The sequence below is a fragment of the Globicephala melas genome, chromosome 8 (genome assembly GCF_963455315.2).
Source record: "Globicephala melas chromosome 8, mGloMel1.2, whole genome shotgun sequence".
In the NCBI taxonomy this organism is placed as follows: domain Eukaryota; kingdom Metazoa; phylum Chordata; class Mammalia; order Artiodactyla; family Delphinidae; genus Globicephala; species Globicephala melas.
The window spans coordinates 62638107-62649885 of NC_083321.1; the positions used below are offsets into that span (position 1 = coordinate 62638107).

Below are 11779 nucleotides of genomic sequence, written 5' to 3' on the forward strand. Positions count from 1 at the left end.
CAGTTGGGGCAAATAACAGACTAACCAAAAAGCTTGGAAGGAAAGGCTGGGAATAAGATACTTTGGGGAACAAGGGTTTTGAAATTCTCCTGGGGATTCCTGGGAATCTAAAAGACCACATGGGTGTCCAGGGCTGTACACATGCTTGGGAAAGACCTAAGAAGGTTCTAAGCTCTTCCTGCTGGCTGACCTTGAAGGCATGAGTATTTTTTAAAATAAATTTTATTTATTTATTTATTTATTTATTTATTTATGACTGCATTGGGTCTTTGTTGCTGTGCAGGGGCTTTCTCTAGTTGTGGTGAGCGGGGGCTACTCCTTGTAGTGGTGTGCGGGCTTCTCATTGCAGTGGCTTCTCTTGTTGCAGAGCACAGGCTCTAGGCGTGCAGCCTTCAGTAGTTGTGGCATGTGGGCTTCAGTAGTTGTGGCACACGGGCTTAGTTGCTCCGCGGCATGCGGGATCTTCCTGGACCAGGGCTCGAACCCGTGTCCCCTGCACTGGCAGGCGGATTCTTAACCACTGTACAACAAGGGAAGCCCAAAGGCGTGAGCATTGAAGGCATGTCTCAACACATAAAGCCTACCTGCAAACACTGGGAGAATTTTTTGGTTCCAGGCTTCTAAGGAAATCTCTTTCCATTCACTAGCTAACCACTAACCTAATAGAACAGAGACTTCAGTGGTCACAAATGACAAAAAATACAGACTTTATAGTATTAGTTCAGAAAAATCATTAAACAAGGAAACAGCCACAATAAACAGTATCAATAAACCCTAAGGAGAGGTGAAATATCTGATTGCTGGAGTTGCCACATTATTCAATATCCAGTTTTCAACAAAATGCTATGAAGCATGCAAGAAACAAGGCCCTTTCACAGAATAAATGAATAGAACTGTTCCTAAGAAGTATAGACATTGGACTTAATAGTCAAAGACTTTAAGGAAGCTGTCTCAAATATTCTTGAAGAGCTAAAGGAAATCAGGAGAATGATGTATCATCAAATAGAAGATACCAATAGAAAAAAATTTTTAAGGAAATAAGTTATGGAGTGGAAAAGTACAGTAACTGAAATGAAAATTTGACTAGAGGGTTTCAGAAGCAGATTTGAGTAGGTGCAAAAAAGAATCAGTGAATTTGAAGATAGGTAAAATACCTAATTTGAAGAGCAGAAAGGAAAAAGAATGAAAAATGAACAGAGCCTTAGAGACCTGTGAGACACCATCAGGCATGCCAACATATGCATAATGGGAGTCCCAGAAGAAGAGGAGAGAAGAGGTAGAAAGAATATTTGAAAAAATAATTGCCCTAAAACTCTAAATTTGATGAAAAACATTAATCTACACACTTAAGTAGCTCAAACTCAAGTAGGATAAACTTCACTCCAAGACATGATAAACTGCCAAAGACAGAGCATCTTGAAAGTGGCAGGAGAAGCAGCTCATCACATACAAGGGTCCTTACTAGATTATGGCTGATTTCTCATCAGAAACATTTAGACCAGAGGCAGTGGGATGACATATTTAAAGTACTGAAAGAAAAAAGGTCAATCAAGAATTATCTAGCCATCAGAAATGGAGAAATGAAGACATTCCCAGATAAACAGAAATTGGAATAGTGGCTAGAGGACTTACCCTATTGGAAATGCTAAAGGGAGTCCTTCAGGCTGAAATGAGAGGACCTGGGATAGTAATTCGAATTCATGTTAAGTAAAAAAGAACACAGCTAAAGGTGACTATACAGGTAATTATGAAAGCCTTAATACATACTTTGTAACTTTGCTTCTTTTCCTATCTGATATAAAAGACAATGGCATAAAACAAAAACTCTTAAGTCTGCTTATGGGCATACTAGGTATAAAGATGTAATTAGTGACAACAATATAAGGGAGAGAAGCAGTTACATAGGAGCAAAAGTTTTTGTATACTATTGAAATTAAATTGGTATTAATCCAAACTAGAGTTGTTCTATTTTAAGATGTTAATTGTAATCACCAGTGCAACCATTTAAAGATTATAATAAAAAATATATATAATAAAGGAAATGATAAGGGAATTAAAATGGTACACTGGCAAGTATCTATTTAACATGAAATTCAGCCCTTCAATTAAAAGGTAGAGATTTTCAGAATAGATTAAAAAACATGGTACAGCTATTGATTCAAAGATACAAATTGGTTGAAAGTAAAGGATGAAAAAAATTATGCAAACCGAAACCAAAGGGTCAGTCTATCAAAAAGATACAATTACAAACTTTTGTGTACCTAATAGAGCCTCATGAAGCAGAAGTAGAGTTGAAAGGAGAAATAATCAGTTCAACAGTAATAGTTGGAAACTTCAATACCTTACTTTCAGTATGGACAGAACAACTAGACAGAGGATCATCAAGGAAACAGAAGACTTGAAAAACACTATAAACCAACTAGACCTAATAGACTTATGTAGAACATTCTATGCAACAAAAGCAGAATATACATTCTTCTCAAGTGCCTATGGAACATTTCCTTGAATAGCTGTATGTTAGGCCACAAAACAAGTCTTAGTATATTTTAAAAGATTGAAATCATGCAAAGTATCTTCTCCGACCACATTGATAGAAATTAGAAGTAACAGAAGTAAACCTGGAAAATTCACAAATATGTGGAAATTAAGTAAAACAAATAATTTCAAAATACCAAAAATATCTTAAACCAGTCATGTTTAGTGAAGTGTGTGTATTTTTAAAGCACAGAAAAATACAGTTATGTTTGTATTCATATGCTTGAAAATTTAATGAGTCTTGATACTTGCAGTAAGTGTTCTAGTTATTAGGGATGTGTGTTGTCCTAGAGTTCTGTAGTATTTGTTTAGACATAGTCATATAAAAAGCAGATAAATCAAAAATCTATTCATTGTATGATTTTTTTTTCTTAGACTAACTTTTCTGATTATGTCTTATGTGGATTAATAAAACTGGTCTATTTTTTCATGTATAAGTTAGCTAACACTTAGAGGCTCAGATATATCAAATACACATTTGATATATTTTATATATTTATGATGTATTATATATTTTACTTGTAAATATATTGTAAAGGCGAAAATTACTATTTTCCGAATAAGCTGCAAATTCCTTTATTGCTTATTTGATAACAGATCATCAGGTGTTGAGTGGGGTGATTTATGACATTTAGTAAAATATGCCATGTCGTTATCAGTATTAATGGCAATGAAATCTCTTTCTTTAGTGGAATAATCAGAAAATATTAAAACTAATTCTAAAAATTTTTTTAAATATCCTTCCCTCAGAGTTAGCATTGAGAATCTGTTATCTAGTTAATGCTCATTTATTTTTCTCTTATTCTCTTAATTTCCATTTCTAGCTGCAATAATTTTGTAAGTTTTAGAAAAGTAACAGCTATTTTTCTGGTGAGGAAAATTTTGGTTTTCTTAATTATTTGTTAATACGGTAAAAGCTAGGCATCCTTTTACATTTATCTGAGAAGAGACAAACTTTCATGTAACAGAACTTTTTAGTGCATATAGATCAGAGGCTCTTCACATATTTATATTTTATTATTATTATTATTATTTTTAAATTTATTTTTTGCGGTACACGGGCCTCTCACTGTTGTGGCCTCTCCCGTTGCGGAGCACAGGCTCCGGACGCACAGGCTCAGCGGCCATGGCTCACGGGCGCAGCTGCTCCGCGCCATGTGGGATCTTCCCGGACCGGAGCACGAATCCGTGTCCCCTGCATCGGCAGGCGGACTCTCAACCACTGCGCCACCAGGGAAGCCCCACATATTTATAAAGGAATTTGTGTGTATACAAGTTAAATTTAAAATATGTGGCACATGTTAATTTTTTTCAGGAGAAGGAAGCCAGCACCCTTTTGGAGCCATGAATATTGTCCGAACTCCATCTGTTGCTCAGATTGGAATTTCAGTGGAATTATTGGACAGTCTGGCTCAGCAGACTCCTGTAGGTAATGCTGCTGTGTCTTCAGTTGACTCATTTACTCAGGTAATGGAATGTACATTTCATTATTTTCTAAAATAATTTAAAAATCACATTCTGTACTCTAGAAATTAGCTTGGTGGTAGATAGAATTCATGTAAAAATGAAGGTAAACACATATGATACAAGTTATTGGCTTCCATGAATATTTTCAGTTTGTCTTCCTCTCTATAGGTATTTTAAAATTTATAAATGCTTTGGTGAGACTTAAGTTTTTATAGTGATAAAATAGCTCAAAGTGATTTTTTAAAATGGGTTTAAATATTAACTTTTCTTCTTTTCCTCCCACAGTTAGTATGCTAGGCTGTGAGTATACAGTTGTAAACCTGATGAGCAAGATCCTTGTCCTCGTGGAGCTTAAAGTGACACAATTCCATAAGGGTTGACTTTTAACCTGTCTGGCAGAGGCCTGAAGGGGAGAATGATCTAGGCAGAGTTATAGCTATTACAAAGGCCCTGTTATGTTTGAAGAATAAAGTGAAACTTTGTGTCTGGGGTAGAGTGAACGAGGGTGAGAGATGGGAGATGAGGTTGGAGATTATGGGGGAGGTGGCTGCAGGATAAATCATATGCGACCTCATTGGCTTTTGTAAAGACTTTGGCTTATATTCTGTTTGGAAGAGAAAACATAAGAGAGTTTTGAGCAGGAGAGTAATATGATCTAACTTACATTTTTAAAGGATCACTTTTGCATCTTTGGAGAGAAACTGTAGTGAGGCAGAGAGGGAAGGAGGAAGATCAGTTAGGAGGCTCTTGTGAAAATCTAGGTGAGAGATTTTAATGACTTGAACCAGGAAGTATGGGGAAGTAGAAATGGAGGTGATGAAAAGTAGTTGATTTCTGGAGATAATTTGAAGATGGGGCCAATGGTGTTTCATGGTGTGGATCACATGTGAGGTCTGAGATAGAGACATCAACTATGGCTCCAAGGGTGTTGGATCCAGGAACAAGAACACAGGAATATTGTGAAAAGAACAAGTATGGGCTGGGAGTGGAATCAGGAGTTGAATTTTGATTGCACTATGTTTGGGATGCCTGTTAGATACCCAGCTGGAGAAGACAAGCTTAGAGTTCAAGAGAAGTAAAAATTTGGGAGTCATCAGTGTAGAGGTGGTATTTAAAGTTGGGAAGGGGATGTGATCACTGAGAAGTAACTGTAAATAGAAAAATTGGCCAGTGACAGAGCTTGGGGCCATTTCAAAGTTGAGACGCTTAAGGGATAAGGAGAAATGAAAGGAGCAGCCTGAAGTAGGAGGAGACCCCAAAAGTGCTGTTTTGGAAGCCAAGTGAAGACTGGATTTTAAGAAGGAAGAAGTGATCAGTAGTATTCACTGCTGATGGGTCAAGTAAGATGAAGGCTAAGAATTAACCATTGGATTCAGCAAGGTAAAAGTTATTAAAGATTTTGACAAGAGTTCATAGAGGTGGAAAGGGTGTTTGCAGCGAGGTTGAGTGAATTGGAGAGGAGGAAATGGAAACAGTGAATATAGATGACTCTTGACAAGTGTTGTCATAAAGGACAGCAGGTGAATGGTCTGGTTGCTTGAGGGGGCTATGGGGACAAGTAATTTTTTTTTCTTTCTGTTTTTAATCGGTGATATTATATCATGTTTGACAGGAATGAAGCATTAGTGAGAGAAAAATTGATGATGCAGGCGAGTGGGGAGGCTTGTGAAAGTGGTGTCCTTGAGTAGGAAATAAGACCGTATTGGGAGGTTTTCGATAGGATAATGGACAGTGTTTATAGTAATGGATATATGGGCACAGACAGACACAGGAGGTTGGTAAATGTGCTGATGAGAAGTTGTGCAAGTTCTCTCTCGATTCCTTCTCTTTGCTCAGTGAAATAGGAAGCAAGGTCATCAGCTAAGATTGAGGGGAAAAGAAGTATTGGAAATCTAAACCAAAAGGATTATTAAACAAGTCCTCTAGGAGAGGAGGAGGGTGAATGGACTAGAGAAACCTTCTGGGCTTGCTAGGAAGCACATTTTTGAGGATTGTGGCCATGAATTTAAGCGCCGACTTGTCATATGATCTCTTGAGAATGGGCCAAATTAAAGAATGGCAGAATCTGGGTGTTAAAAATTTTGTCAGTAATTAAAAAAAATAAACTATACTGAAAAAAGCAAGTTGTAAAACAATACTTATAGTGTCCCATATAGATTGTATTTGAAAAATGTCTGGAAAATACATGACAAAGTGATGTTATCCCTGGAGAGGGGCAAGAAGACTTTTTACTCTATAATTATAAGTTATTTGAGCTTTTTAATGAAGCATATGTATTTTATTAAATGTTTTATTATGAAATATTTTAATATATAGAAAAGTGCATTCCACAAATATTTATTGTATACCTATTGTGTGCGAGGCATTTTTTAAGAACAAACAGATAAAAATAGGTAGACAAAATAATACCCATCCTTACAGAGCTCTCTTTATAGTGGGGTATATTTGAAGACTTCCACCTAGATTTAACTGTTACATTTTGCTATATTTGCTACTAATTAAAAAATTATATAAAGTGTTACAGATACAGCCCACTGCTCTCTGCTTCTCTTCTTCCCTTTCCTCTCCAGGTAGCTACTCTTCTAACTTTATATATCTTTCCTATCTGTATTTTAGTACTTAAAAAATTTTTCATATTTGTTCACAAAACATGTATAGTACTATTTGTATATGTGTTTTTAAACGTGTTTCTAATTTATGCTCTTAGTTATTCTTACTTCACTTTAGTTTTTATCAGTAGTACATGGTTTAGAAAATCAAATAGTTTTACATGTAAAACAGCTGTCCTCTATTATACCTTTTATATTCTGCTTTATTCTGCCTCTCAGCAGCAGTCACTTTCAACCTCCCCCTCATTTTTTTTCCCTCCTTCTTGTATTTATTTCCATGTGTCAGAAGAAACTTGATTAATCTTTCTTTATTAATTTATTTATTATAGGTATTTTCCATTGACTTACCGATACATAACATGATTTAGCTCTCTTAATCTGCTGTTCTCCAAAATACACAGATATCTTTTCTCCCCACCTTTCCAATATAGATTTTCATTAAGTTAGTATTCAAAGTTTTCAGTATTATGACCTGGTAAATGTTTTTCAAAACTGAGCCATGTGTAGTGCTATGATTATATTTCTTGTTCTGTATAACTTTTCATTTATCCTGGTTAATAAATTTCTCATTTTTTTCCTTTGCATGGATTTCTGTATTTCCATTTCTAATAATTTATGCCCAAACTCTGCCAATTGTAAATTCCCATTCAATATATTTAAATATAGCAATTTAAAATTTGTCTTGGAAACATTTCTCTTGGAACTCTCTTTTTTGTTCCACTGTGGACTGATTATTCTCTTGGTCTGTTGCATAGCTGTTGTTAAGGTATTGTTTTCTTTCACCGTTACTCCAGAAATTCCTTTTATTTCTCTTCTGTGTTGAATCCCTTTTTTTCTGGTTCTTCTATTTTTACTTCTTGTTATTTACCCTTTCGTATGTTTTTAAAATGGATATAAATGTTTGTATCATACTGCACAAACTTCTACAACTTACTGTTGTTCACTCAGCATTATTTTTAAAGATTTATCTGTGTTGATACATGGAATCGATTTAGTTTGTTTTAATTGTCATATGTCATATGTACGAATGAGCCGCAGTTTGTTTTTCCATTTCCAATGGTAGATGTTTTTATACGTTCTTAGTAATATTTATAAGACCTTAAATTTTTGCCAAACTTGATAGGTGAAATTAGAATATTACTATTGTTTTGGGGGTTTTTTTTGGACTGTTGGTGAAGTTGAGCATCTTTTCAGATTTTTGGCCTGCATATGTATTTTCTTTTATAGGAATTGACTGTTTATATAATTTTCCCCAATTTTCTGTTGTATTATTTTTGGCACTTTTTAATTTTAGCTTTTTGGGAAAAGGCCTTTATGTGTTATGGATAATAATCCTTTGTTGTATATGTTGTAAATTTTTTCTCCTACCTTGTCTTTGAGTATTGTTTATGGTGTCTTTTGCATACAGACATATTTTTCTGTAGACAAATTTTATCAGTTGTTTCCTTTATGATTTGTGGGTTTTTTGTATTTGAGAAATTCTTCCCTATGCTGATATGTAAAGATGTTATGTTCTCTTATAGTTCTTAAGGCTTTTAATGTTTTACTTTTTGAATTGTGTTTGTGTGTGGTATGGGAAGGGATCTAAACTCATTTTCCCCCCTATGGAAAACTAGTTCTAGTCCCATTAAATGAATAGTTAGTCCACATTTTTTTTTATTCTGAATAATAGCATCTTTGTCATATATCATGTGTCACATATGCTTAGGTTTGTTCCTGGGCTCTCTCCTTTATTCCAGTTAGTTTATTTGCCTGTCCCTTTGCCAGGAAAAATCTTAATATCTGGAAGGCCAAGTCCCTCCTCCTAGTCATCAAAATAGGCTTAGGTATTTTTCATAATAATTTTAGTATCAGCTTGTCAAGTGCCATGAAAAATCTTGTTGGAATTTAGTTGAAAATTACATTGGATTTATAGGTTTAATGTGCCTTTATCACATTAAGTATTCCCATCCGTGAACATATTGTATCTTTCCACTCAACATGGTATATAAGTCCTTTCATTTGTTTTCTTTCTTATCTCTCAAGACAGTCTTAAAATATTTTCCACAAAAGTCTTACTATTAGCTTGTCTTAGCATTTCCCCTAGGTATCTTACAGACTTTGTTTCTGTCATGAATTGGATCTTCTTAAAGTTACATTTAAAAATTTTTCTTGCTTGTATGGAGGGTTGCTGTTGATTTTTTTTCTCCTGGTACTGATCTTTTAGTTAGTGATCTTATTGGTTCAACTCTGATATTGGTTCAAGTACCTTGACAGTAGAGTCTCTTGGACTAAACTACCTCGATATTATTAAATAAACAAAAACCCTAATAAGATGTTTCTTCCATGTAGAAAAGAGACAGCAAGAACCTTCATGGCTAGTTTTATGTTTTGGAGAAAGTGATGTTGGGAAGATTATTTTTGAGTGAATAAAAGGTAGTATTATCGTTAGTAGTTCATTAATTTTGGGGTTTAGTGCTTAAACCCATTTGATTCTCAAGAAATGTGAATCAGTTTACTTCTTGCTTCGACAAAGGAGTCTTGGAGGATGTTAGTGGATTTGCCCATTTGAGGGGCAGTGAGAATGAACAGACCAGGAAATAGAAATGAAATAGTGTTACCTTTCTCTTCTTTGTAATTGATGGTGAGTAACCAGTTGTTCCTTTTTTATACTTAAGTTTTTATCTTTCTGGTAAGAAAAAGACTTCTTGGATATGGTTACTATTTTATATGAGAAAATAGGTTGATTTGATGAGGGTGGTATTTGAGGAGAGGGGCATCTCCAAAGGTGGAGATAAAAGAAGATATTTTGAATGAAAAAACATTTTTTCTTTTTTTTTCCCAAAATGAATATGTTATAAACTTTAAAATATTTGATAATCATAGAAATTCTTTGAGATATAAAGAAAGTACTAAAGGCAGATTGTTACGATTTTGTGGCATAATGTCATTTTATGACTTGCCTTAATGTTCAGCATTAGATTGTCTCAGAACTCACAGTCCTTAAACCAAGTTAATATGACAACATTTTTAATTAAAAATATTAAGGCCTAAATGGAGTATTTAGTATAATCCATTAATCTATTTATTATTAACTTTTAGTTCACACAAAAGATGTTAGACAACTTCTACAATTTTGCTTCATCATTTGCTGTCTCTCAGGCCCAGATGACACCAAGTCCATCTGAAATGTTCATTCCGGCAAATGTGGTTCTGAAATGGTATGAGGCATTTTGTAGCTCTCATATTAAGGCTTCTAGTAACCTACAAAAAATGTGTGTTTTTTGCTTGTGAATGTATTTCTTCTTTGACATTTAAACATATTCTTTTATTGTGGACATCAGAATACATTAACATTTGCATGCAATTAAAAAGTATGTATTTTAGAGTTCACATTAGGAATAATTTTTACCCCAAATAATATTTTGTTATATAGTAGCCATTTTGGCTTTATAAAGACAGGAAAATAAAATTGCTTATGTTTTAGGGACCACAGTTAAGGTCTGTACATTTTTTTATATTTTGAATTGTAAGTACTGTATATGAGGCTTGAAATATCAATGAACTTTTTTTTTCATAAGTAGAAAGTCTTGATCTAAAATAAACATGTATGAAACATTGGAGTGGTTTATACTGCACCCTGTACATGAATCTATTTCTTCAGCTTTTCTGTGTTTCTGTTTTATAGATATTTCTTTTCACTTTGAATATCCCAGTGTTGGGGAGATACATAAGGAGAGTTTGCTGAGAAGTGGTAGCATGGTATAGCATGGATTGTACTAGAATGTATTAGGTTTGAGCTTTGTAATAATGTAGCTATGTGACCTTGAGCAAATTATTCTCATCTATGAAATGAGGGAGAAGGAGTTAGATTTCATTTTTTCTTAGGTCCCTTCTAGCTCTCAGATTTGCAAAAGATAAAAAAATTAATAAAATTTATTATGATTTGTGCTTTCTGATACAGCCAGTTAAATCACTATGCTTGCTCTCTTTTATAAATTAATAATTAAACTCCCAGATTAACTTTTAACTTTCTAAGTTTTTAATCTCAGCATTTTAGAAATGACATGTAAAGTTATTTGCTTTTTGATGAGTCATTTGTCACATTATGAAAGATTCTAATTAAATTTCTTATAAATATGTTTTTCTTTTGTAGGTATGAAAACTTTCAAAGACGACTAGCACAGAACCCTCTCTTTTGGAAAACATAATTTGAATAAAATAATTTTTAATGGATTCTGAAATTTGTCATGTTTTGAAGATAATCATTCTATTTGAAAGCATGAAGTCAAAAGGATCATGAAACCTAAGTTTAAAAACTGCTTAGTGACTATGAAGTTTAATTAAAATCTTTATAAAAAATTAAAAACATTGAAATATGAGAATATGTTCATCATTAATGACTTTTTTCCCTTAAGCTGGAAATATTCAGAGGCAAAACATTTTGTTTTGGCTATGATTCATTTTTTACTTAAAAATAAAGCATAGTCACAATATTGTGCCAAATGCATTGCATTTATAATCTTTCATTTATATTTACAGTGGTTTGCTGGAATAGTTAACTTAAAATCAACTATATCAGAATTCGGGGACTTTTGGAAAAACATATCAAATATACATTTTTACATATGGAGAAATTATTTTCAGTTAGTATTTCTTTAGATTAAAAGTTTTTTCAGAGGAATTCCCTGGCAGGCCAGTGGTTAGGACTAGGCGCTTTCACTGCCGTAGCCTGGGCTCTATCCCTGGTTGGGGAACTAAGATCCCACAGGCTGCGTGGTGCGGTCAAAAAAAGAAAAAGTTTTTTCAATTAACAGATTTGTTGTCACTTTTTATATCTGCAAATTCATATGTTTTTTATTAACAAAATTGCCATAATACTGATCAGGTTTTGTTTAATATTGGTAATGTTACACATTTGTGTATAGACTATAGGATTCATTACTTCTTTGTATGAAGGTAAAGCCTTTGTGTCTCATTCAAAGGGAGCCCTTTGACTTTTACTGGTGATGCCCATTGACCAGAAACCACCAGGATCTCACCTGTCCAATGATCTTTATAGAGATACAACAGGAAGTATTAACTAAAAACAGAGTGTCCCTTGGCTTGCCAAGAGGATATAAAGACAGTGTGATTGTTCATGACAGTCCTGGGTAGTGGTTTTTTTTAAAAATTAATTAATTAATTAT

The 11779-nt window shown here is 33.9% G+C and overlaps 1 protein-coding gene across 3 annotated transcripts in view; it reads left to right on the plus strand.

Moving 5' to 3' along the window:
- HIKESHI (heat shock protein nuclear import factor hikeshi) overlaps positions 1 to 11088 on the plus strand; it is a 28024-nt gene extending 16936 nt beyond the window's left edge. Inside the window, exons 3-5 of one of the 3 annotated variants that reach the window (XM_060303868.1) lie at positions 3851 to 4002; positions 9753 to 9811; positions 10747 to 11088. In XM_060303868.1, the coding sequence (XP_060159851.1) occupies positions 3851 to 4002; positions 9753 to 9811; positions 10747 to 10801 (266 nt within the window). In that variant the 3' untranslated portion in view covers positions 10802 to 11088. Of the gene's footprint in view, positions 1 to 3850; positions 4003 to 9692; positions 9812 to 10746 lie in introns of all 3 variants that reach the window. The other 2 variants (XM_030835873.3, XM_060303869.1) reach the window with 2 other exon arrangements.
- Positions 11089 to 11779: the final 691 nt, after the last annotated feature.